This window comes from Neoarius graeffei, chromosome 2 (assembly GCF_027579695.1).
Source record: "Neoarius graeffei isolate fNeoGra1 chromosome 2, fNeoGra1.pri, whole genome shotgun sequence".
Classification (NCBI taxonomy): domain Eukaryota; kingdom Metazoa; phylum Chordata; class Actinopteri; order Siluriformes; family Ariidae; genus Neoarius; species Neoarius graeffei.
In genome coordinates, this window is record NC_083570.1 from 32,538,864 (window position 1) to 32,565,742 (window position 26,879).

A 26,879-nucleotide genomic window follows, 5' to 3' on the forward strand; every position below is an offset into this window, starting at 1 on the left:
CACCTGGAGTTTGTGAAATGCTGCTACAACTTTGACTGGAACCATGTTCTATGGTCTGATGTACAACCCCGATTCCAAAAAAGTTGGGACAAAGTACAAATTGTAAATAAAAACGGAATGCAATGATGTGGAAGTTTCAAAATTCCATATTTTATTCAGAATAGAACATAGATGACATATCAAATTTTTAAACTGAGAAAATGTATCATTTAAAGAGAAAAATTAGGTGATTTTAAATTTCATGACAACAACACATCTCAAAAAAGTTGGGACAAGGCCATGTTTACCACTGTGAGACATCCCCTTTTCTCTTTACAACAGTCTGTAAACGTCTGGGGACTGAGGAGACAAGTTGCTCAAGTTTAGGGATAGGAATGTTAACCCATTCTTGTCTAATGTAGGATTCTAGTTGCTCAACTGTCTTAGGTCTTTTTTGTCGTATCTTCCATTATATGATGCACCAAATGTTTTCTATGGGTGAAAGATCTGGACTGCAGGCTGGCCAGTTCAGTACCCGGACCCTTCTTCTACGTAGCCATGATGCTGTAATTGATGCAGTATGTGGTTTGGCATCGTCATGTTGGAAAATGCAAGGTATTCCCTGAAAGAGATGTCGTCTGGATGGGAGCATATGTTGCTCTAGAACCTGGATATACCTTTCAGCATTGATGGTGTCTTTCCAGATGTGTAAGCTGCCCATGCCACACGCACTAATGCAACCCCATACCATCAGAGATGCAGGCTTCTGAACTGAGCGCTGATAACAACTTGGGTCGTCCTTCTCCTCTTTAGTCCAAATGACACTGCGTCCCTGATTTCCATAAAGAACTTCAAATTTTGATTCGTCTGACCACAGAACAGTTTTCCACTTTGCCACAGTCCATTTTAAATGAGCCTTGGCCCAGAGAAGACGTCCGTGCTTCTGGATCATGTTTAGATACGGCTTCTTCTTTGAACTATAGAGTTTTAGCTGGCAACGGCGGATGGCACGGTGAATTGTGTTCACAGATAATGTTCTCTGGAAATATTCCTGAGCCCATTTTGTGATTTCCAATGCAGAAGCATGCCTGTATGTGATGCAGTGCCGTCTAAGGGCCCGAAGATCACAGGCACCCAGTATGGTTTTCCGGCCTTGACCCTTACGCACAGAGATTCTTCCAGATTCTCTGAATCTTTTGATGATATTATGCACTGTAGATGATGATATGTTCAAACTCTTTGCAATTTTACACTGTCGAACTCCTTTCTGATATTGCTCCACTATTTGTCGGTGCAGAATTAGGTGGATTGGTGATCCTCTTCCCATCTTTACTTCTGAGAGCCGCTGCCACTCCAAGATGCTCTTTTTATATCCAGTCATGTTAATGACCTATTGCCAATTGACCTAAGGAGTTGCAACTTGGTCCGTCAGCTGTTCCTTTTTCGTACTTTTAACTTTTCCAGCCTCTTATTGCCCCTGTCCCAACTTTTTTGAGATGTGTTGCTGTCATGAAATTTCAAATGAGCCAATATTTGGCATGAAATTTCAAAATGTCTCACTTTCGACATTTGATATGTTGTCTATGTTCTATTGTGAATACAATATCAGTTTTTGAGATTTGTAAATTATTGCATTCCGTTTTTATTTACAATTTGTACTTTGTCCCAACTTTTTTGGAATCGGGGTTGTAACAAAAATGGAGCTTTTTCGCAATAAACATTCAAGGTGGGTTTGGTGTAAAAAGGAGGATGGCTATAATGATAATAACCCGATCCCAACTGTAAAATATGGTGGAAGGTCAATGATGTTTTTGTGGCTGTTTTTCCTTCAAAGGCCCTGGACACCTTGTTAGAGTACATAGTATCAGGGACTCCATGAAATACCAGGAAATTTTACATCAAAATCTGGCTGCCTCTGCCAAGAAACTAAAACTGGGTCATCACTGGATCCTCCAGCAGGATAATCATCCAAAGCATATGTCCAAATCAACACAAAAATGTTTAGCTGACCACAGAATCAAGCTTCTGCTATGGTCATTTCAGTCCCCTGACCTGAACAAGAGAGGGCCTAGGACCCTGGATGATCTAGAGAGATTGTGTAAAGAGGAATGGTCTCAGATGCCCTGCTCTGTATCTCCAACCTTATGAAATGTTATAGGAGACTCAGTGCTGTTTGACTGGCAAAGGGAAGCTGTACAAAGTATTAAATGTAGGGGTGGCACATGTATTTTTGTTGAAAATAATTTTATATATATACACAGACCCTTTCCAAAAAAATAGAATATCATGGAAAAGTTGTTTAATTTCCATAATTCCATTCAGAAAGTTAAACTTTCATAGATTATAGATTCAGGGCCCACAATTTAAACGATTTCAAGTATTTATTTGTTTATTTTTACATAATTTGGGCTTCCAGCTCATAAAACCCACGAAAACAGGAATTCAAAAAATTAGAATACTATGAACAAATCACCATTTACTTCTCAGTTTTTGCAGAAAAAAAAAGAAAGAAATTAGGATCACATCAAATCAATCAAAATATGGTACTTTCAAAATGATATGTCAATCTTCAATACTTGGTTGGGAATCCCTTTGCCTTAATCAATGCCTCGATGCGACATGGCATTGAGGCAATCAGCCTGTGGCATTGCCTGGGAGTTATGGAAGCCCAGATTTCCTTGATGCTTGCTGTCAGCTCTTCTTTGTTGTTGGGTCTGGTGCTCCTCATTTTCCTCTTGAGAATACCCCACAGATTCTCAATGGGGTTTAGGTCCGGCGAGTTGGCTGGCCAGTCAAGCACTGTGATGGCATGGGCATCAAACCAGGTTTTGGTGCTTCTGGTGGTATGGGCAGGGACCAGGTCCTGCTGGAAGATGAAATCTGCATCTCCATACAGATCCTCAGCAGAAGGAATCATGAAGTCCTCTAAAACATTCTGGTAGACTGTTGCGGTGACCTTGGATTTAAGAAAGCAGAGTTTACCAACACCTGCACCGGACATTGCACTCCAAACCATGACTGACTGTGGATATTTCACACTGGACCTCAAACAGCTTGGGTTCTGTTCCTCACCCGTCTTCCTCTAAACCCTTGGATCTTGATTCCCAAATGAAAGGCACACTTTACTTTCATCGGAAAAGAGGACCTTGGACCACTGGCCAACAGTCCAGTCCTTCTTCTCCTTGGCCCAGTTGAGACGCTTCCTATGTTGGCTCAGGTTCAGAAGTGGCTTGACCCGAGGAACCCAACAGTTGTAGCCCATCTCCCGGATGCGTCTGAATGTGGTGGTTTTTGAAGCTGTGACTCCCGCCTCATTCCATTCTTTCTGGATCTCTGCCAGATTCTTGAATCTTCTCTGTTTGATAATCCGCTGAAGCCCACAGTCATCTCTTTTGCTGGTGCATCTCCTCCTGCCACATTTTGCCCTTCCACTTGACTTTCCATTGATATGCTTGGACACAGCAGTCTGTGAACAGCCAGCCTCCTTAACTATGAACTTTTGTGGCTTACACATCCTATGGAGGGTATCAATGATGGTCTTCTGGCCAGTTGTCAAGTCTGCAGTCTTACCCATATTGAACCGAACTGAGACAATTGAACCAAACTGAAGCAATTTAATGACACCTGGGGAAACCTGTGCAGGTGCTTTGAGTTTAGTACATGATTAGTGTGTGACACTCAGTTTAAAACATTCATGCCCTGCAAAATTTGGGCTGATTTGTTCACAGTATTCAAATTTTTTGAATTCCTGTTTTCGTGGGTTTTATGAGCTGGAAGCCCAAGTTATGTAAAAATAAACAAATACTTGAAATTGTTTAAATTGTGGGCCCTGAATCTATAATCTATGAAAGTTTAACTTTTTGAATGGAATTATGGAAATTAAACAACTTTTCCACGATATTCAAATTTTTTGGAAAGGGTCTGTATATACATATATGCACACATTCCCAGAAACTGCTTTCCATTTCAGTAAAGTCATTGCTATCGCAGGACTTTGAGACAGAGCAGGAGGAGGAAGCTTGCACCAACCTCATCATAAGTATAGTGGTAGTCAGCCTTCTTTGACTTCAAGTCCCACAGCACCACAATGCCAGACTCAAATCCTATTATGAGCTGAAACAGAAATGCAAAGAGAGAGAGAGAAATGATTTTTTTAAATTTAGCAAGAAACGTTATTGCACATCTTCAATTTTTTATTTTTATTTAAAAACTTTTTTTTACAAAGGATTAAAAGATAGAGGGGAAAAAGTTAAAAACAGGAAAATATAAGCTTTAACTAAAAACATATCCATACATTAGTTCATTATTGCTAACCAAACACAATACTTCTTTGTACCCCCATACATTCTCAAATTCATCAAAGTCTTTCATTGCTGAATAAAATCTGAAGTCTATCATTATTCTGGACTTCATCAATTTTAAAAAGACAGAAACACAGTCTTGACCGGAAAACCCTTCCACAGCATTTCCCCGGCTAATTTTTGCCTGTCCAATTACAAAATTTGATAACTGACATTGTGATTTTTTCTTTTGAGTATACATAACACCCAAAATAAAAGTTACTTGTAAACCGAATATTAAAAACTCTGAATATGAACTTTAAATGACAAAACAAAGGGCCTAGTCTGTCACATTCCATAAAACAATGAAAAACAGTTTCTCTTTTTGCACAAAAAGGACACTTACCTTCAACAGTTGGATTAAGAACAGAAACAAAAGAGTTGACAGCTACTGTGCCATGTATAATTTTCCACTGCAAGTCATCACATTTTTCGGTGAAAGTGGTTTTATATAAAGCTCTTCATGCAAGTTTAACATCATTAAAACCAAGTTTCACACGCCATGGTGTCAGCCCTTGTACACAACTTTGTCTTATTCAAAGCTTTATAAAAAACTTTCCCATTTGTGGATACTAAATTAAAAATCAGTTCTCTCTAAAAATTTACCACACACCCAGTATAATCGGGCGTGAGACTCAACATTGGGAAAGATTCTTCACCACTGGAGTTCACCCCCTCATTGTGAAAAGACTGTAACAGAGCACATTCACTTTCTGTTAAACATTTTTCACCTTATTCAACTTTTGTGTCACTACACGCAAAGACCTTATTCTTAAGGCCATAGACACATTTTCTACATTACTAAAAGTTGAATCCACTACAGTCACAGGGTCTCTTAAAGTTCTTATTCCTCTAGCATTTAAAATATTGCCCAAGGAAGGGGTCATCCCTGCTGATTTGTCCAAGTGTGCCCCTTTAATCAGGGGTTCCTCCAAGAGCCAGTGAAGGGAGGTAGAACTTCTTTTTTGCTGCATAATAAACAATAAACTTTATACTTTAAAAAGTCCACAGTAAAAACAAGGTAGCCTCTGGAATGATGGTCTCCTTGGGTCCATTAAAAAAATAGAAAAGTCCAGATCCAACCCCCCCAGCCTCTGCAACAATGTACAGGCTCCACACTAAGTCTTTTGCTCCATAGAGTAAGCTTTGCAGAAACTGGAGACGAAAAGCAGCAACTCTACTCGCCAGGTGCACAAGGCCTTGTCCCCCTTCTTCTTTTGGTAGAAAAACAGTGGAACTTTTATCCCAAAAGAAGTCTGCTATTGTTGCCTGTATGCTAGAGAGCAAGCCTGGCAGACGATCAATACACATAAGATGGTGCCACAAAGAAGAGGCCACCAGATTGTTACAGATTAAAATACACCCTCGATAGGACATCTGTGGTAATAACCACAACCATCTATTAAGGTGTCCTTTGACTTTCTCAAGGATGCCATTCCAGTTTTTCATCTGTGTTTGCTTGTCTCCTAGAAACACCCCAAGATATTTAAAACCTCCACATTCAACCCTTGAGGAAAAGCAAGCCTCTCCCCTGTCCCATTTACCCATTAGCAGGGCTTCGCTCTTGTTTCAGTTTATTTTTGCTGAGGATATTTTCCAAAATTTGTAACAGTTTTAATTAAGTTTTCAATATCCTTTTGATTTTTAACAATTACAACCACATCAGTATATGCAGACAATAAAAGCCTTGAATCAGAACAAGGCACATTAAAACCAGAAATAACTTTTCTAATTTTATGTAAAAAACATTCAATTGCCAAAGAATTCAGCATCCATGAAAGAGCACAGCCCTGTCTTATTCCTCTTTGAACCTTAAATGGAGAGCATAGACCACCACTAATTTTCAATATGCTTTAAGCATTACAATACAAAACCTTGATCTTGGCAATAAGACCTGAACTGAACCCAAATGCCGAAAGAGATTTCCATAAGTATTCATGCTCAACACGATCGAATGCCTTTTCCTGATCCAAAGAAATTAGACCAGCATCAAAGCCCAATAGTCTTGAGAGTTCCAAAAAGTCACAAATTAAAAAGTGATGTCAAAAATTGACCTGCTTGGCACACAATAGGCCTGATCAGAATGCATGACCCATCCCACAACTCTCTTCAGTCTAATGGCCAGGCCTTTTGAAAGCAGTTTATAATCACAGCACAAAAGTTCCATCCATCCATCCATCCATCCATCCATCCATTATCTGTAGCCGCTTATCCTGTACAGAGTTGCAGGCAAGCTGGAGCCTATCCCAGCTGACTATGGGTGAGAGGCAGGGTACACCCTGGATAAGTCACCAGATCATCGCAGGGTGCCTCCAGTTCCTGATATTATGCAAATTGCCTTTTTTAGGAAGCAAGGTTAAAACTGCTCTTTTGCAGCTCGTGGATAGCTGACCTTTAGCAATGCTGTCATTCCAGCAGATCCTCCCCAAGCACAGGCCAGAAGCACCTGTAAAACTCTTTGGGGAGACCGTCAATACCAGGTGCTTTCCCACACTCCATGCTCTGAAGTGCGACAGTTCCTCCAGGGATAATACTGCATCTAATTCCATGGCAGATTCCTCTGAAATCTTAGGAAGGTCATCAAAGAAGTCGCTTTCCATGGCCAATTTTTCAGTGTATTTACTGGTATAAAGATCAGCATAGAACTTGTTCACAATTTTTTGAATTTCAGCTGGATCTACTGATAGACCCCCCAGATTCTGAAAGCAGAGTGTGCATACATCTCTGTCCATTTTTCCGTTCCAGACTAAAGTATTTGGACAGAACATCCATCTGCACCACATTCTGAGAGCGAGATCTAACCAACACACCTTGTGCCCTGATACTCAGCAGATGAGCTAATGCAACTTTTTTTCGTCCTTGCCACTTCAATATAGATGAAATTTGTAATCTGTGGATTCACCTAAATCCTGAAGTTCCATAATTTCTATCTCAAGACTGTCCATAGATCTGATTATGTCATTTGTGACATTGCAAGTATATTAGAATAGAATAATCTTTATTGTCATTGTACCAGGAGATACAACGAAATTGAGGGTGCTCCCACAGAGCCACCATACACCAGAAAATAAAATGCACATAAGAGACACAGAATATACAATAAAAAACGTCAGGGAATAAAAAACGTCAGGGAGTTAATTATAGTCTCTCAAAATTGAGACATAAAATGTGCAATTTGCAGATAAAAAGCAATAAATATAAAGTGCTTAAACAAGAAGCGGAGGTAGATTTGTTGGTTGTTGGGGTGGAGGTGTTTATGTGAGTCCGTTTGTGAGAGAGTGTGTGTGTATGTGTCCATTGTTGTTGGCAGTCCTGATGGCCCATGGGAAGAAGCTGTTTGTCAGTCTGCTGGTGTGGGACTTTATTGACCTGAAGCGTCTCCCCGAGGGCAACAGATCAAATAGGGGGTGGGCAGGGTGTGAGGGGTCTCCTGTGATGGCCTTGGTTCTTCTGAGGCAGCAGGATGTGGAGATGTGTTCCAGGGTGGGCAGAGGGCAGCCGATGATTTTTTGGGCGGTGTTTATGACCCTCTGCACCGCCTTCCTATCCACAGCTGTGGACCCTGCGTACCAGACACCCAGACAGTACGTCAGCACGCTCTCCACAGAGGAGTGATAGAAGGCCAGCAGCAGCTTAGTGTCCAGGTTGTTCTTCCTGAGAACACGCAGAAAGTGCAGCCGCTGCTGAGCCTTCTTTACTAGGGCCCTGATGTTAAAAGTCCAGGTGTGGTCAGCGGAGATGTGGGTGCCCAGAAACTTGAAGGTGGTGACAGTTTCCACCCGTTCTCCATTTATGAGGAGGGGGCGTGGTCCTGTCTTTTCTTCCTGAAGTCCATGATGAGTTCTTTTCTCTTTTGGACGTTCAGGGTCAGGTTGTTCTCTGAGCACCAGAGCGACAGTTTCTCTACCTCAGCCCTGTACGATGTCTCATCCTCACCACAGATGAGTCCAACCACGGTGGTGTCATCCGCATATTTTATAATGTGGTTGGTTGGGTGGGTTGGAGAGCAGTCATGGGTGTACAGGGCGTAGAGTAGAGGGCTCAGGACACATCCTTGAGGGGACCCAGTGCTGAGTGTGAGTGTGGAGGAGTGGTGGGGACCGAGTCTTACAGTCTGTGGGCGACTCGTCAGGAAGTTTTTAATCCAGTTGCATATGGGGAGAGGGATCTGTAACTGCATGAGTTTGTTGAAGAGAATGTCTGGGATGATAGTATTAAACGCAGAGCTGTAGTCCACGAAGAGCATCCTCACATAGCTCTTCTTGTTCTCCAGGTGGCTCAGCACTGTATGGAGTGTCAGGGTGATGGCATCCTCCGTAGACCGATTTGCCCTGTATGCAAACTGGTGAGGGTCGAAGGAGGGAGGGAGGCAGTCTCTGATGTGCTAGGAGACCGATCGCTCTAAACACTTCATGATTACAGACGTCAGGGCTATTGGTCTGTAATTGTTGAGGCTGTCTATGGCAGGTTTTTTGGGGATGGGGATGATGGTGGAGGCCTTCAGACATGTGGGGACGGTGGCATGTGTCAGGGAGAGGTTAAAGATCTTGGTGAGGATCCCTGCCAGTTGGTCTGCACATGCTTTAATATTGCTGGCACAGCTGCTTAATGTGAACCTTTCCAAAGTCCCACCATTTTTGTAATGAATTAAAAGAAGACTTAGTTTCTCTAAAACCATTCCAGAAAAAAAAAACTCTTTAAAATGTGCATCACTCAGTAAATTTGTGTTCAAGTGCCAATATTGTCATGCTCCACCCCGGACATCCACTCCGCAGATCACGGATCTTCCACGTGAGCACCGATCTGGATCCGAGACGGGAATTCCAGCTCACCTTTAACTCACTTCTTGGTGTTCACCCCTGCTTATTTAAAGGCCGTTCTCAGACCCTGACTTTGCCAGAACGTCTCGTTTTGCTATTCCAGCCGTTTCTGTGCCTTTATTGCATTTCATGATTTTTGCTCAAGCTATTTTTCTAGTTCATGGTTTTTACACTTAGGGTTTTCTTCTTGTTTATGGTTTTTTGCGCGAATGTTTTTGTCAAGTTTTTGTCTCTTTTTACCTGGACTATTTTGCCATTTGTTTTTGTCCCAGTTGTTTACCTTTTTGCCACACCCTTTTCCCTGGATTAAATCACCTTATTTATTGGATTACTGTCTGTGTTCTGCTTGTGGATCCTTATCTCACCACACCTCCACCCCCCCAACAGTACGTTCTGGCCAACATGGATCCAGCAGAACTCACCCGTCTGAGAATGGCCACCCAGCAGCAAGGGACTCTCCTCGGGACCCATCAACAAGACCTCCAGCAGATCACCCAGAACCTCGCCACCCTGTCCAACTCACTCAACCTCCTCACCACACAGATGCAGCGCTATCAAGCTGTGCCTACCCCTGCCCAGCCATCTCTTACTTCAGCTCCTGCCACTGCTCTTCTCTGCGGACCGAGACTTCCAGTGCCTCAGCCCTATGATGGCAAACCAGGTACTTGCAGATCGTTTCTGTCTCAATGGTCTTTGAGCCTAGAGCTGCAACCTCTGGCCTTCCCCACAGAACACTCCCGGGTAGCATATACAATCACGCTCCTCACTGGCAAGGCCAGAGAGTGGGGAACAGCGGTCTGGGACGCCGATGCACCCTTTTGTTCCTGTTTCAAGGATTTCTCCGAGGAGATGAGATGAAATTTTGACTGTTATCTGTCCGGCTGGGAGGCGGCTAGAGGGCTCATGGAGCTGCGGCAGGGGTCCCGGTCTACCTTGGACTATGCCATCGAGTTCCGGACATTGGCGACATTGTGCAGTTGGAACGAGAGCGCCCAGATTGACGCGTTCCTGCACAGCCTGTCTGATGCTATTAAGGACGAATTGGTATCACGGGAACTGCCGTCGAACCTCTCCAGCCTTATGGACCTCGCTAACCGCATTGATGCCTAGGTCCAGCAATGGAGGAGAGAGAAGAGCCGCCCCAGCTTCACCTCCTCTCCACCCCCCACCCCGTCTGTCGAACCCATGCAGGTAGACCGGGGTCGGGTGTCAGCGGAGGAACGACAGTGCTGGGGGAGCACAGGGGCCTGTTTCTATTGCAGTCAGAGAGAACACATCTGCCGAGTCTGCCCACTAAAGGGAATGAGACCACCGGTGATTCGAGAAGCCCTGGTGGGCAACACTTGGGACCAGCCCCCTGCTGATCAACCGTTACGCCCCGTCATCGTCATCCACGACAACCAGCATCACCATCTCCAGGCTCTTGTTGACTCAGGGGTGGACAGGAACCTGATCTGCTCTGCACCGCCAAGCGTCTGGGAATTCCGCTACTCGCCCTCAACATCCCTCTCACAGTCCTGACACTCAATGGCACCAGCTTGACCACCATCACCCACCTTACTGCCCCACTCACCCTGAGGATTTCCGGCAACCACTCTGAAACCATCCAACTCCACATCATGAACAACCCCCATGTACCCATCATCCTAGGATTACCCTGGTTAACGCAGCACAACCCCCACCTGAACTGGGCTGATAATACCATCCTAGGCTGGAGCCATTCCTACCTAGCTTCCTGCCTGAACTCCGCTCTGCCTCCCACCAAATCACCACAGCCTTCAGCCAGCGAGTTTCCTGACCTCTCTCACATGCCTCTGGAATACCTGGACTTAAGGCTTGTTTTCAGCAAGACCCAAGCAGTGTCCCTCCCTCCTCACAGACCCTATGACTGTGGAATCGACCTCCTGCCCGGGATGGCGCCACCCAAAGGGCGACTCTACTCTCTTTCTCCCATTGAAAGGCAAGCCATGGAGAAGTACATCTCCGAGTCTCTGGCAGCTGGGATCATCTGCCCTTCCTCCTCCCCAGGAGGGGCGGGATTTTTCTTCGTGGAAAAGAAGGACAAGTCACTCCACCCCTGCATTGACTATCGAGGTCTCAACGGCATCACCATCAAGAACCGTTACCCCCTACCTCTCATGTCTCCGGCCTTTGAACTACTCCAGGGAGTCAAGATATTCACCAAGTTGGACTTACGCAATGCCTACCATCTCGTCAGGATCAGGGAGGGGGATGAGTGGAAGATGGCCTTTAACACCACCACTGGCCACTACAAGTACCTCGTGGTCCCTTTTGGCCTGACCAACGCGTCTTCCAGGCACTCGTCAATGATGTCCTAAGGGATTTTCCTCACATCTTCATTTTCGTGTACCTGGATGACATCCTGATCTTCTCTTGCTCCCTGGAGGAACATCGGGGCCACGTCCAGCAGGTCCTCCAGCGCCTACTAGAAAACAAGCTGTTTGTCAAGGTGGAAAAGAGCGAATTCCACCAGAGCTCCATCTCGTTTCTGGGGTTCATCATCTCCCTGGCTAGGATCCAGATGGACCCCCTCAAGCTTGAGGCAGTCGCAGACTGGCCTACCCCATCCTCGCGACGAGAGCTCCAGCATTTCCTGGGATTCGCTAATTTCTACAGGCGCTTCATCCATGACTTCAGCATGGTGGCCGGACCTCTCACTGCCTTGACCTCGATTAAGACCAAGTTCAAGTGGGGGGAGGAAGCAGAGAAAGCCTTCTCCATGCTCAAGCACAAGTTCACCACAGCACCCATTCTCACCATACCCGATCCGACCAAACAGTTCATCATGGAGGTCGATGCTTCCGAGTCTGGGGTCAGAGCCATTCTCTCCCAGAGGGCAAGTGATAACAAGGTCCACCCCTGCTCCTTCTTCTCTCGCCGGCTGTCCCCTGCTGAATGTAATTACGACATCGGTGACAGAGAGTTGTTGGCCATCAAGCTAGCCTTGGAGGAGTGGAGGCACTGGCTCGAGGGGTTGGATCTCCCCTTCTTAGTCTGGACCGACCATAAGAACCTGAAGTACCTCAAGTCTGCCAAACATCTCAATTCCCATCAAGCCCATTGGCCTCTCTTCTTCTCCCAGTTCAACTTCACGGTCTCTGTAGGTATCATGCCGCCATTTTGTCTCTAAGAACTACAACTCCCAGTCCTCTTCCGCGTGACCTACGTCACGCGTGGGCGGGATCATCTACGTCAGTCCGCCATGCGCGCATAAGTCCAGGCGGAAGCTCCGCTCCTGGTCTCTCGCGTCCGGATTCCAAGGAATTTAGATGCATAAAGAGATGCTCTCAAACCCGAAAACACCTCTTTCTTGCAAGATCCATCATTCAGCGCGATTTCTTACCCTTGGCCAAGGTAAACTCTAAGATCGCGCAATTTTAAACTCAGTGAGTTACAACCGGTTTATTCGTATTAGAAGTGACGTCACGACTGCAGCCCAGGCAGTTAAAAGTTAAGAAGCGATTGAATCCTTTTTAACTCAAAAGCGCTGTGCATATTATTCTGATCAGAGACTTTTCCTCACAAACGCTGAAGTTCGGATCAAGAATCCTCTGCCTTCACGGAAACGACCCAAGTGCTCCGCCGGACCCAAGAAGACTGCACTTTCTACACGGGCGGCTCATGTGCTTCATGAACAGCGAAGCTCTGCAACGGCGAACATCTTCTCAGAACTTTGTTAGAGGCAAGATATTGAGTAAAATATATTTGGGCATAATAATTAAGCTGGTTTTAGGAAGTTGTTTTATTGAAATAGTGTGAATTTAAACCCAGGTTTATCTGTTACACTGTTAAACACGCAGCATGTTGAATTGATCTGTTTTGTTTTAATATCTCAATTAGATAGGCTGTGCATGCTCCTTTTTCTCTTATTCTTACTAACATTTTAATTTCATTATTATACATCTTGATCTCATCAAGATGTTAGTGGTTTCAGTATTATGAGCTAGTGGGTTAGCTACTGGCTAGCCCTTTGTTTCATTAGCCTCAGTAGGCCTCACCAGGCCTAACCAACACACACTCACAAACATACCCTAGTTAGCCACACGGCTAATTCCTTTGTCTTAGCTTAGCCCCAAAGCTAATCTAGGCCTACCACATGCTTAGCTAGGCCATAGGGCCTTTAACAAGCACATAGCAACAAGCTAGACCTAACACACCTTTCTTTGTTTAACTCCACGAGGTGGTCCTTGGGCCTTAACTCCTCCCCCACAAACACGTGGAGTTAGCCACAAGAGCCAACCCTCTCAAGAGCAACACCCAAGGTCTCTCTCTCTCTCACACACACACACACACACACACGCTCTTACAAACATATATGACCATCATATTTGAATATATCTGCTGACATTATTCATTTTATTTTTTTTATTTTTGTTATAATAAATTCATTTATTATCAAAGCTGTGTGTATTCATCTTGTTGGTGTTCCAATATTTTCGAAGTCCCCAATCTCTCAAAGAATTCCAAAAGGTGCAGATGATTTATGTAATATGGTAAGTGATCAGTAATAATTTGGAATATACCATAATTTAGCTGTTTGGTAACTTGTTATTAAGCACTAGAATTAATGGTATGATTCACTGATTCACTTTGAATGATTCACTGATTCACTCTGAATGGTTCAATGATTTGATTCGCTTGGAATGATTCATTTGAATGATTCAGTTCAAACGATTCAATGAGACTGATTCTATGGTATGATTCAATTCAAATGAGTCAAATTAAACAATTCAATGGGATTGATTCAATATAATTATCTCATCTCATCTCATTATCCCTAGCCGCTTCATCCTTCTACAGGGTCGCAGGCAAGCTGGAGCCTATCCCAGCTGACTACGGGCGAAAGGCAGGGTACACCCTGGACAAGTCGCCAGGTCATCACAGGGCTGACACATAGACACAGACAATCATTCACACTCACATTCACACCTACGGTCAATTTAGAGTCACCAGTTAACCTAACCTGCATGTCTTTGGACTGTGGGGGAAACCGGAGCACCCGGAGGAAACCCACGCGGACAACATGCAAACTCCACACAGAAAGGCCCTCGCCGGCCCCAGGGCACGAACCCAGGACCTTCTTGCTCTGAGGCGACAGCGCTAACCACTACACCACCGTGCCGCCCTCAACATAATTATTAACCTTCAAATTTAATGAGACTGATTTAATAAGATTGATCACTTAATTTCAATAATTAACTGATTGCACCTACAGTCTCCTACCGGCCAGGCTCCAAGAACGGCAAACCTGATGCCCTGTCCAGGATGTTCTCTTCCCACCAAGAGGAGTCCAAGCCACCCGAGACCATCCTTCCTCCACACTGCCTGGTGGGAGCCACCATTCTAGAGGTTGAGACGCTCGTGCAGAAGGCCCTGGAGCAGGACCCTGGTGAAGGTAACTCAAGCAACATACCACCTAACCATCTGTTTGTTCCCTGTTCTGTGCGAACCCAGGTGCTGCAGTACCCCAAGTTGGTTCCAAGTTGGCTTGTCACCAGGGGAGCTACTTGAACCCTGGCACTCGTCCAACAGCACTTCTGGTGGCCATCCATCAAGGAAGACATCCAGGAGTTCGTGGCAGCCTGCGACACATGTGCCCGGAACAAGACAGCCAATTGACCCCCTGCCGGCTTGCTAAGACCCCTCCCAATTCCTCATCAACCCTGGTCTCACATTGCCCTGGACTTCATCACAGGACTCCCCAACTCAGGTGGCAACACATGCATCCTCACAGTTATTGACTGTTTCTCCAAGATGATAAATCCCTCTGCCCAAGCTTCCCACAGCTAAAGAAACTGCCGAATTACTCATCCTTCACATTTTCTGCCTACACAGACTCCCCACTGACATCGTCTCTGACCGGGGTCCTCAGTTCACTGCGCAGCTCTGGAGGGCCTTCTGCAAACTCATTGGGGCCTCCTGTAGCCTCTCCTCAGGGTTCCAACCTCAAACCAATAGCCAGGCGGAACGGGCGAACCAAGATTTGGAGGTGGCACTCAGGTGCATGGCATCCAGGGATGCCGGTTCTTGGAGTAAGTACTTACCTTGGGTCGAGTACGCTCATAACACTCTTCCTTCATCTGCCACAGGTCTCTCACCCTTCCAGTGCTCCCTAGGCTACCAATCACCACTCTTCCCCAACCAAGAGGAGGAGGTTACCGTACCCTCAGCCCAGATCTTCATATGCCACTGCAGGAGGACATGGGCAATGGCCCGGAGAAGACTCATTTGCTCTGCCCTAGCATCCAAGAGGCAGGCCAACAAATGCCACTCTAAGGCACCCACCTACCAGGTGGGGCAATGAGTCATGCTCTCCACACGCCACCTGCCACTCAGAACCATCTCCCGCAAGCTGGCTCCCAGGTACCTAGGACCTTTCCTCATCAGCAAGGTAATCAATCCATGTGCCGTCAGACTAGCATTACCACTCACCATGCGATGTGTTCACCCCACTTTCCACATGTCACAGCTTAAACCTCTGGTTTCCAGTTCTTTGCTCCCGGGTGAGGTGCTGCAGCTCCTTCTTTGCCGTTTCATCGGGGTCTTGAATTGCTCTAAGTCTGGTCCCTCCCCTGGAACCAATTTGCCTTGGGAGACCCTACCAGGGGCTAATGCCCCCAACAACACATCTCCCAGGATCACCGGGACACCCAAGCCCCTCCACCATATTAAGGTGGAGCTATGGTCATGAGGACCTATGGTCATGAGCTTTGGGTACTGACCGAAAGGATGAGATCGCGGATACAAGTGGCTGAAATGAGCTTTCTCTGTAGGGTGGCTGGGCTCACCCTTAGAGACAGAGTAAGGAGCTCAAACATCTGGAGGGATCTCAGAGTCGAGCCACTGCTCCTTCATGTCAAAAAGAGTCAGCTGAGGTGGTTTGGGCATCTGATTAGGATGCCTCCCAGGTACCTTCCTTTGGAGGTTTTCTGGGCATGTCCAACTGGGAGGAGACCTCAGGGTAGACCCAGAACATGCTGGAGAGATCATATATCTCAGCTGATCTGGGAGCACCTTGGGATCCCCCAGGAGGAACTGGAAAGCGTTGCTGGGGAGAGGGATGCCTGGAATACCCTGCTTAGTCTGCTGCCACCATGACCCGGCTTCGGATAAGCAGACGAAAATAGATAGATAGATAGATGGATGGATGGATAATTGATCTAAAAACAACATCTGATCAATTCGGGATGAAGGTGCATAAACATACATAAAAACAAAATGCACTGTTCAAAAACAGCTCTAACTGACCTCTTCTGCTCCTTGGACCTGCCTGATCCATCCTGATGACCTATGTCTGGTTGGAGTCTCATCACATCGCTCCTGTGGAGGACGGCCCCATATGGACAGTTGAAAGTCACACTTGGAAGATGGCTCTGGACACTTACAGTAATGCTTTTATGGCTGAGGAGTTGACTTGCTAACTTTAGAACTGCAGTTGTCATGAACAGTTTTGTACTTAAGTTTCCATCAATGAACAGTTTATAATTTCAACAAAACAGACTTCATGTTAAAACTGTTAAAATGGTATAATCACGCTATCTGTTATCACCCAAATGAGGATGGGTTCCCTTTTGAATCTGGTTCCTCTCGAGGTTTCTTCCTCATGTCATCTGAGAGGTTTTTTCCTTGCCACCGTAGCCATAGGCTTGCTCATTGGGGATAGAATAGAGATAAAATTAGCTCATGTTTAAAGTTACTAAACTTCTGTAAAGCTGCTTTGCGACAATGTCTATTGCTAAAAGCGCTATACAAATAAACTTGACTTGACTTTTAAAAGTCGCCCCTCCACTATGCTCTCAACAGAGTAAGACTGAGGGACAAAACTTCTAGAGAAGAGCAGATCTACTCCTCCACTCATAGATGTTTTATGGCTAAGAAAAGTTTTCCCTCCCCATTCCCTGACCCATTCAGTAGCATTCTTGTCATCACTGTGTTTCTTGAATAAACATAACATACAGTTAGGTCCATATATATTTGGACACTGACACAAATTTTGTTTTTTTTTTACCTGTTTACTGAAACATATTCAAGTTATAGTTATATAATGGACATGAACATAAAGTCCAGACTTTCAGCTTTCATTTGAGGGTATCCACATTAAAATTGGATGAAGGGTTTAGGAGTTTCAGCTCCTTAACATGTGCCACCCTCTTTTTAAAGGGACCAAAAGTAATTGGACAATTGACTCAAAGGCTATTTCATGGGCAGGTGTGGGCAATTCCTTCATTCTGTCATTCTCAATTAAGCAGATAAAAGGCCTGGAGTTGATTTGAGGTGTGGTGCTTGCATTTGGAAGATTTTGTTGTGAAGAAAACATGCGGTCAAAGGAGCTCTCCATGCAGGTGAAACAAGCCATCCTTAAGCTGCGAAAACAGAAAAAAACCCATCCGAGAAATTGCTACAATATTAGGAGTGGCAAAATCTACAGTTTGGTACATCCTGAGAAAGAAAGAAAGCACTGGTGAACTCATCAATGCAAAAAGACCTGGACACCAACATAAGTCAACAGTGGTGGATGATTGCAGAATAATTTCCATGGTGAAGAGAAACCCCTTCACAACAGCCAACCAAGTGAACAACACTCTCCAGGAGGTAGGCGTATCAATATCCAAATCTACCATAAAGAGAAAACTGCATGAAAGTAAATACAGAGGGTTCACTGCATGGTGCAAGCCACTCATAAGCCTCAAGAATAAAAAGGCTAGATTGGACTTTGTTAAAAAACATCTAAACAAGCCAGCACAGTTCTGGAAGAACATTCTTTGGACAGATGAAACCAAGATCAACCTCTACCAGAATGATGGAAAGAAAAAAGTATGGCAAAGGCGTGGTACAGCTCATGATCCAAAGCATACCACATCATCTGTAAAACACGGCGGAGGCAGTGTGATGGCTTGGGCATGCATGGCTGCCAGTGACACTGGGTCACTAGTGTTTACTGATGATGTGACACAGGACAGAAGCAGCCGGATGAATTCTGAGGTATTCAGAGACATACTGTGTGCTCAAATCCACCCAAATGCAGCCAAACTGATTGGTCGGCGTTTCATAATACAGATGGACAATGACCCAGAACATAAAGCCAAAGCAACCCAGGAGTTTATTAAAGCAAAGAAGTGGAATATTCTTGAATGGCCAAGTCAGTCACCTGATCTCAACCCAATTGAGCATGCATTTCACTTGTTAAAGACTACACTTCAAACAGAAAGGCCAACAAACAAACAGCAACTGAAAACCGCTGCAGTAAAGGCCTGGCAGAGCATTAAAAAGGAGGAAACACACTGTCTGGTGATGTCCATGAGTTCAAAACTTCAGGCAGTCATTGCCAACAAAGGGTTTTTAACCAAGTATTAGAAATGAACATTTTATTTACAATTATTTAATTTGTCCAATTACTTTTGAACCCCTGAAATGAAGGGATTGTGTTTAAAAAATGCTTTAGTTCCTCACATTTTTATGCAATCATTTTGTTCAACCCACTGAATTAAAGCTGAAAGTCTGAACTTCAACTGCATCCGAATTGTTTTGTTCAAAATTCATTGTAGTAATGTACAGAACCAAAATGAGAAAAATGTTGTCTCTGTCCAAATATTTATGGACCTAACTGTAAATGTTTTTGTTTTACCAGTTCAGATAACAGGGCTCTCTCCTCAAGTCTCTTGCACCATTGATATTTAAGGTTGCCATTTTAATTTCACTCATAAATAAAAGAGAACATGAAAAATCAACAAACAAAAATAACAGAAAAAAGAAGAAATATTTACACTGTCTCATTACCACGTTCATCTGTTAGCTGATTTAATTCGGTCAGAAATTTCCAAAGTCGGTGGACCTCTGGTACAGTGAAACTACCTAAGCACCTAAAGTGTTGAACTGACTTAATAAAACCATTTGTATCTGGAAAATGTTCTTCCACTTTCACCCTTCAAGCATTCTTTGTGGTATCCAGAAAATGTTTGATCATATTTACAGTATACACTCCCCTTCCACTAGGAGATGGAGAGAGTGAAAGAGAGTCTGAGGAATCATTTTCAGTATCAGCAACTATGTCATTAACTTCACTCCCTATAGTGGGCGCACTTACCGGCTTTTTACTGCCTCTAGAAGAAGGTCTATTTAGTTTTTTCCTTTTAACATTTGGAGTCTTGAATACAGAATCCTCTGGGTCCATTATTTCATCAATGCACAAAACTGGCTCTGTAACCTGAACATTAGTCTTGTCTTTACCATCCATTTATTATTTTTTCCATCACACTCACCATGTCATTTGCATTATTATTGCTTAGTTGTGCACATTCTCCATTTCCCCCAGTGTCATCGGCATTAGAATTAGAGTTTTTACTTACCAGTGAGCTGTCAGTTCTCACAACCCCAGGATCAGTAGTTAGCCCAGTCTCCTTATCTCCTCCTGCACCTCTGCTATGTTCACTTTCCACACTTTCCCCTTCTCTACTAACTGGTGCATCTTGGGCCGTAGGTGCCTTTTTTCTGGACAGCAACTAATCAGATGGCCTTCTCTTCCACATCCAAAACATTTCATGGACTAAGTAGAGTGGTGGCTACAATTATCGACAGTCCATAATTATCGACACCTTTTCAGATTTACCAATAAAAAACAATTTTACAAAGGTGAGTTTCAGTTACAACAGTTATTATTGGTTAATTAATCAACCGGAAGACACCCCCCCAACCCTTTGATCTTGTTGTCTGATGACAGCTCGTTACCTGAGATGGAATTTTTTTAGCACGATCAGCAAGTTTAAAAAAACCCCAGATGTTATCATTGCAGATAAGCATGGTGGAAAGATCATGGACATGTTATTACTTATTAAATTCACCAATATTTCATGATATCCTTGTCAAAACCTACTTTGTTTCCTACTCTTTCATTTGACAGTCACCATTTTGTATCTAAACGCGCATTTGAGAAGTCATGTGAGGTGTCAATAATAGTGATCACTTTCACCGGTGTCCACCATTATCAACACCTTGTGGAATTAAGTGACATTTACAACTGTTATGTATCGATCTTTGTGTAACATTGTTGAAGTAGATGAAGTACTTTAAAAAACTAAAAGTGCTGTGATTTATAAAAAAAAATTTTCTGATTCATGACAGAATGGAATGTTTATAGAGTATTTGGAATCCTATTGCAATAAACAGAATTAGACCAGAATTAAATTCCTAGCATATAAAAAATGACATGCTTGAAATATTCAGATTTTTCTATTCCATTCAGAAATTTTTTTCCATTTGTTGTAAATATTTACCACATAGGGCGGCACGGTGGTGTAGTGGTTAGCGCTGTCACCTCACAGCAAGAAGGTCCGGGTTCGAGCCCCGTGGCCGGCGAGGGCCTTTCTGTGCGGAGTTTGCATGTTCTCCCCATGTCCGCGTGGGTTTCCTCCGGGTGCTCTGGTTTCCCCCACAGTCCAAAGACATGCAGGTTAGGTTAACTGGTGACTCTAAATTGACCGTAGGTGTGAATGTGAGTGTGAATGGTTGTCTGTGTCTATGTGTCAGCCCTGCGATGACCTGGCGACTTGTCCAGGGTGTACCCCGCCTTTCGCCCGTAGTCAGCTGGGATAGGCTCCAGCTTGCCTGCGACCCTGTAGAACAGGATAAAGTGGCTAGAGGAGATGAGATGAGATCTACCACATATTACAATATCAGTAGACAGTTTATATTTTGGTTCAAGGAATAACATGTAACCTTTGACCTGGATTTTCATGTAGTCACAATGGGAATTGCTTGTTGACATTTATTGGTAAACTACAAAACTAGAAATGAATACAAACAACAACAAATGATTAACAAAATGTGATCTATGAAAATACTTAGAAAGTGGGTAGAAAGTGGAACAAAAAGATTTTCTGACACAGGTTAAATATTATCAGTTCATTTGTTTACAAACATTAGAATTTTATATATGTGTGTGTGTATATAAGATATATTTTGTACTAAATATTAGTCTATGTAAAACAAATTTTAAATAAAAGCTATATTTGTTAACTTAATACCACATACTGATTATTTTTTTTTTATAAATAATCATCTGGGTGTCGATAATTGTGGAATGGTGCCGATAACTGTGGACAAAGGTGTCAATACTTGTGGAATGGTATCGCGTGATCTGATACACTAAGTAATCGGGAATCAACTCTTTTTTCCAGTGGAAGTTTGAGTAACTAAATGTTACTCAAACAAACGTTTTGAGTAAACAAATGTTTGAGTGCACAGTTTACATATTGAAAGTCTTTTGTACTTTTGCAATGGCCAAAAGATCATTAAGGTGTCAATAATTGTAGCCGCCGCTTTCGTAGCAAATATAACCTAGTCAAAATTATCAACTTTGAATTTAAATGCCACATTAATTTCACTAGTGTAATCCTACAGAATCATATAAACATGCCTCCTGAAAGACATGACATGCTTTAAAAGCGGAGCTTTACAGCCAATGGGAACTTTCTTAATTGGTGATACCAGTTATCTATACCTTGTCAATTTGCATTCTAAAACTTCAGCTTTTATGAATGGTGGTACATTTGCCAATGTGATGCACTTAGGGGTTAACAGTGGAAGAACTTTAAGGAATTTGTCATTGATAACAACACCGTAACTTACAATCTCATTCACTTTATAAACACTATCTAGAAAAAGGACAACAGATCCATTCATTCTCGAAGGTGAAATCACACTATTATGACCCACAACATTACCTACTGCTAAACCGCATTCCTCGACTGAAATAACAGACGCCTGCAGCAATTTTAAATGCATGCCGTCGACTTAAATTTTCAAACGCCATGACTCCCTAAACACAGGAAACACCCAGCGAAAATGCTGGGTGTTAATTCTTAAGGGAGAGAACTCAAAAGATCACAATAACAGAACCAAAATAAGAGAAAAAAATCATGAAAAAACAACAACAAAAAGGATTATAGATAGAAATAAATCACTCAAGCCAAATTAACAGCATGCACACACTCTCGCACTCAGAGAGAGAGAGCGAGAGAGAGAGAACATCAGCAGTAATCAGCACAATTCTGGGATATACCCAGATGGCAGATTACAGATCAGAAAGGACCAAGATTAAAAGTGAATTACGAGCCTGAGGTTGAACTGTGGGTGACTGAGTGAGCACAAAAAAACGTGCAAAACACCATTAGCTACAGACTCACATACATATTTATAATACAAATCTCACATATGGTTCATCCCAAACAAGTCATAAAAATTCCTGTTTTCTGAAACAGTTGAGGAGTCTTGAATGCAGTGAGAACAATTAAAGATCTCATCAGGAAAGTAAGAAGATCTGCAAATAGTTTTAGATTTCCTATTATAAACATGCAGTGATTTGCATAAATATTCACTGAAGAACTTTTCCACAATTTGTAGTGTTACAACCTGAACTTAAAATGGACTTAGCTGAGATTTGTACCATCTGATTTACACAATATAACACATCATAACATTGTTCCACTCATTCATTCATTTTTCCTCCGCTTTTCCTAACAGGGGTCGCAGTGGCATCCCAATGGGATTAACAATGGTACACTGATACACTGATACACTGAACTCCGATCTCTAAACAGAATCAGCTTCATCTGTGGGTGGTAAAAGAGAGCAACTGGACTTGCTTGAAGATTCTTGAAGACGTTTCACCTCTCATCCGAAAGGCTTCTTCAGTTCTGTCTGACTAGTAGGGAGTATCAGGTATTTATCCTCTCATGGATGAAAAGCTCATCTAAGGTGTCGTTGAGTCATCCTGTTGGTGTGGGTCACTGGGGGCTGGATGTGAACGGCCTCGAGAGTTGTTAGGTGATCAATGGATTACCCGTTAAGGTGATCAATGGAATGCTGATTCTCTCTGTCCTCTTGTGAGTCACTCACTACGTTTACATGCACATAGAGAGAATCGAATTTCTGCCATTGCTCGACTGAAATCGAAGTTCAAAATGCCATGTATACACCTTAATTTGGCTGAAATTGAACTGAACTTGATTTCTCGGAATCGAGCTACACGACCTAGTTTATGCGATTTCTGCCGAGCTACTTTGTGCATGTATACCCTATCGAGCTAGTTGTCGAGCTACTTCCGGAAGTGACGAGTGACGAGACCACAAGCGGGAAACACAACAGCCTCGGTCGGCATGACAACAGTAGTAGCGAGCAGCAGAAGAGGTCAGGAGGAACAAACGAAGAAGAGAAAATGGCGATGTAGAGCTCTCTGAAGTGTGGGTGGAGCACAGAGGACGGCAGGACAAAGCTTCTGGTACTAATAGGCTTTTTATTGTCAGACTTTTCAGTTTAACAGCCTACTTTTATTCTTGAGAGAAAAAAAACACACACACACACACACACACACACACACACACACACACACACACACGCGCACACACACGCGCGCGCTGTGTTCTAGTCCCGGGATGAGCTCTCCCCTCTGCTCTCCCTCTGCCTCCTTAAATAGGGCGCGGTTACTGGGAAGACACACAAACACAGGTTAATTACCGTCAGGTGAAGTGATTCTGCCACTCACCTTCCCTGGCTCCGCCCTCCTGTCACAGACCGGCGCTTGACCACGCCCCCACTGCCACAGGCAAGCAGAAACATGCACTTCTGCAGCAATGAGGAGACAGAGTTCATGCTCATTCAGCTTAAGGAGTTGAATATATTAAAATTCATGGACGGGAGAAAAACGCGCAATGGAGAACACGGAACTGATAACTTTGTTTACACTCTTGAATAGCTCTTCTTCATGACGACAACCGGAAGTGTACCAACACGATGGGGCGTGTAGCGCCACCTGTGGCTCGGGTGCACAATGCACCTCACACAATAGCCCGATTTCACTGTGTGCATGTAGGATTGGATTTCTCTGGCACCCTGCTGGGACCTTCAGCTCGATTACCGACAGCAGCTCGATTTGGATGTGCATGTAAACGTAGTCACTGAAAACAGCTGGGTTTTGGTGTGCATTCAGTTGTCTGGGAAGTGTGCCAAGGACTGCATTGTAGGTGGCTGATAAATGATGTCTTAGGCTACATCCACACGACAACGGCAACGAGATGTTATTTAAAAATATATCGCGTCCAAATGGGCAACGATCAGTAAAATATCAGGTCCATATGGCAACGCAACGCTTGCTGAAAACGATGCAATACACATGCCACACCTCTAGGGGCGCTGTAAGGCTACATCCACACGACAATGGCAACGAGATGTTACTTAAAAATATATCGCGTCCAAATGGGCAACGATCAGTAAAATATCAGGTCCATATGGCAACGCAACGCTTGCTGAAAACGATGCAATACACATGCCACACCTCTAGGGGCGCTGTAAGACGGTCCCTTCGGAGACACCAGAACAATAGAAGAAGTAAGGACGCATGCGCATAAACTATTATGCGCGAGACTTCATATTAGCCACAAAGTCAGGAAAATCTGTTCGTAAAACTACATTATAATGACCAAATACAATGAAAAGTATTTTTCCAGTCTCGCCTGTGAAAGGTAATCCCATGTGATCTCGTTTGGACGGCAAACCTGTTGGTACAGTTAAACGCAGCTAATCTTTATTCTCCGCTTTGACCTATCCAATATGGCAGCGAGGATGACGTATGATTCTATGCGGAAGGCGGCATCTTTAATGGTCCGGAATAAATTGAATGCTACACGTTGATGGATTCATTTGTTGTTTCTCACCTGTGAAAGGTAATCCCATGTGATCTCGTTTGGACGGTAAACCTGTTGGTACAGTTAAAGGCAACGCATGAATCTTTATTCTCCGCTTTGACCTATCCAATATGGCGGCGAGGATGATGTATAATTCTACGCGGAAGGCGGCGTCTTTAATGGTCTGGAATAAATTGAATGCTACACGTTGATGGATTAATTTGCTCTTCTACGCCCTTTTTGAGGAATGTATTCTAGGACTTAAACCAACATCTGAAGAGGTGAGATCGCTCCTTTTTTTCCCTATTTTTACTGGCGGGATTGACTCTGCCCTAAGGGCAGAGTCTCTCTCTCTCTCTCTCTCTCTCTCACTTTGCACCATTACACAATAAATATTCACAGTGAAAATATTTTGTAAGCGCGTTTCATGAACCAAGTTATAGGATTTGTTGACAACTCGCATCGAGTTCTTTACACTTCTACCCGGCGTGAAGCACTCACAGTCATGTGGTTGTGACGTCAACGTAAACAAATCCATTCTACTCATCCAGACGACTTCACAACGGCAACGTTGCCAGATCTTTCCACTCTGGAACCCGTTCTCAAAAAGATTGCGTTTTGGGCACCCAAAACGCCGGTGCCGTGTGGACGCCAGGCCTAAACGATAAGCAATTGTATCGGAGTCACCTGAATCCATTGCCGTGTGGACAGGGTCTAAGACGGTCCTTTCGGAGTCACCAGAACAATAAAAGAAGTAAGGACGCATGCGCATAAACTATTCTGCGCGAGACTTCATATTAGCCACAAAGTCAGGAAAATCTGTTCGTAAAATTACATTATAATGACCAAATACAATGAAAAGTATTTTTCCAGTCTCACCTGTGAAAGGTAATCCCATGTGATCTCGTTTGGACGGCAAACCTGTTGGTACAGTTAAACGCAGCTAATCTTTATTCTCCGCTTTGACCTATCCAATATGGCGGCGAGGATGACGTATGATTCTACGCGGAAGGCGGCGTCTTTAATGGTCCGGAATAAATTGAATGCTACACGTTGATGGATTAATTTGTTGTTTCTCACCTGTGAAAGGTAATCCCATGTGATCTCGTTTGGACGGTAAACCTGTTGGTACAGTTAAACGCAGCACATGAATCTTTATTCTCCGCTTTGACCTATCCAATATGGCGGCGAGGATGACGTATGATTCTACGCGGAAGGCGGCGTCTTTAATGGTCCGGAATAAATTGAATGCTACATGTTGATGGATTAATTTGCTCTTCTATGCCCTTTTTGAGGAATGTATTGTAGGACTTAAACCAACATCTGAAGAGGTGAGATCGCTCCTTTTTTTCCCTATTTTTGCTGGCGGGATTGACTCTGCCCTAAGGGCAGAGTCTCTCTCTCTCTCTCTCTCTCTCACTTTGCACCATTACACAATAAATATTCACAGTGAAAATATTTTGTAAGCGCGTTTCATGAACCAAGTTATAGGATTTGTTGACAACTCTCATCGAGTTCGTTACACTTCTACCTGGCGTGAAGCACTCACAGTCATGTGGTTGTGACATCATCATAAACAAATCCATTCTACTCATCCAGACGACTTCACAACGGCAACGTTGCCAGATCTTTCCACTCTGGAACCTGTTCTCAAAAAGATTGCGTTTTGGGCACCCAAAACGCCGGTGCTGTGTGGACGCCAGGCCTAAACGATAAGCAATTGTATCAGAGTCACCTGAATCCGTTGCTGTATGGACAGGGCCTAACTCCTCGCTCATACCAACGATCCTCTCTGGCTAAAATGCATACGTTGCGATCCTGAAATGAGTGTCCTTTGTTGTTAAGATGAAGGTAGACAGCAGATTCCTGGCCTGAGGAACTGGCTCTCCTGTGTTGAGCCATATGTCTGTGAAGCGGTTGTTTCGTTTCCCCAATATACGAGTCCGTGCATTCCTCACTGCACTGAATTGCATACACTACGTTGTCCTGTTTGTGTCTGGCTATTCTGTCCTTAGGATGGACCAGTTTCTGCTTCAGGGTGT

At 43.8% G+C, this 26,879-nt stretch overlaps 1 protein-coding gene across 4 annotated transcripts in view; it reads right to left on the reverse strand.

The window, feature by feature from the left end:
* Positions 1-26,879, reverse strand: part of stxbp5a (syntaxin binding protein 5a (tomosyn)) — a 322,570-nt gene that overhangs the window by 81,530 nt on the left and 214,161 nt on the right. For all 4 annotated transcript variants that reach the window (XM_060914103.1, XM_060914104.1, XM_060914102.1 and 1 more), the window contains exon 7: positions 4,009-4,092. In XM_060914103.1, coding sequence (XP_060770086.1) covers positions 4,009-4,092 — 84 coding nt within the window. The remainder of the gene's footprint in view (positions 1-4,008; positions 4,093-26,879) is intronic.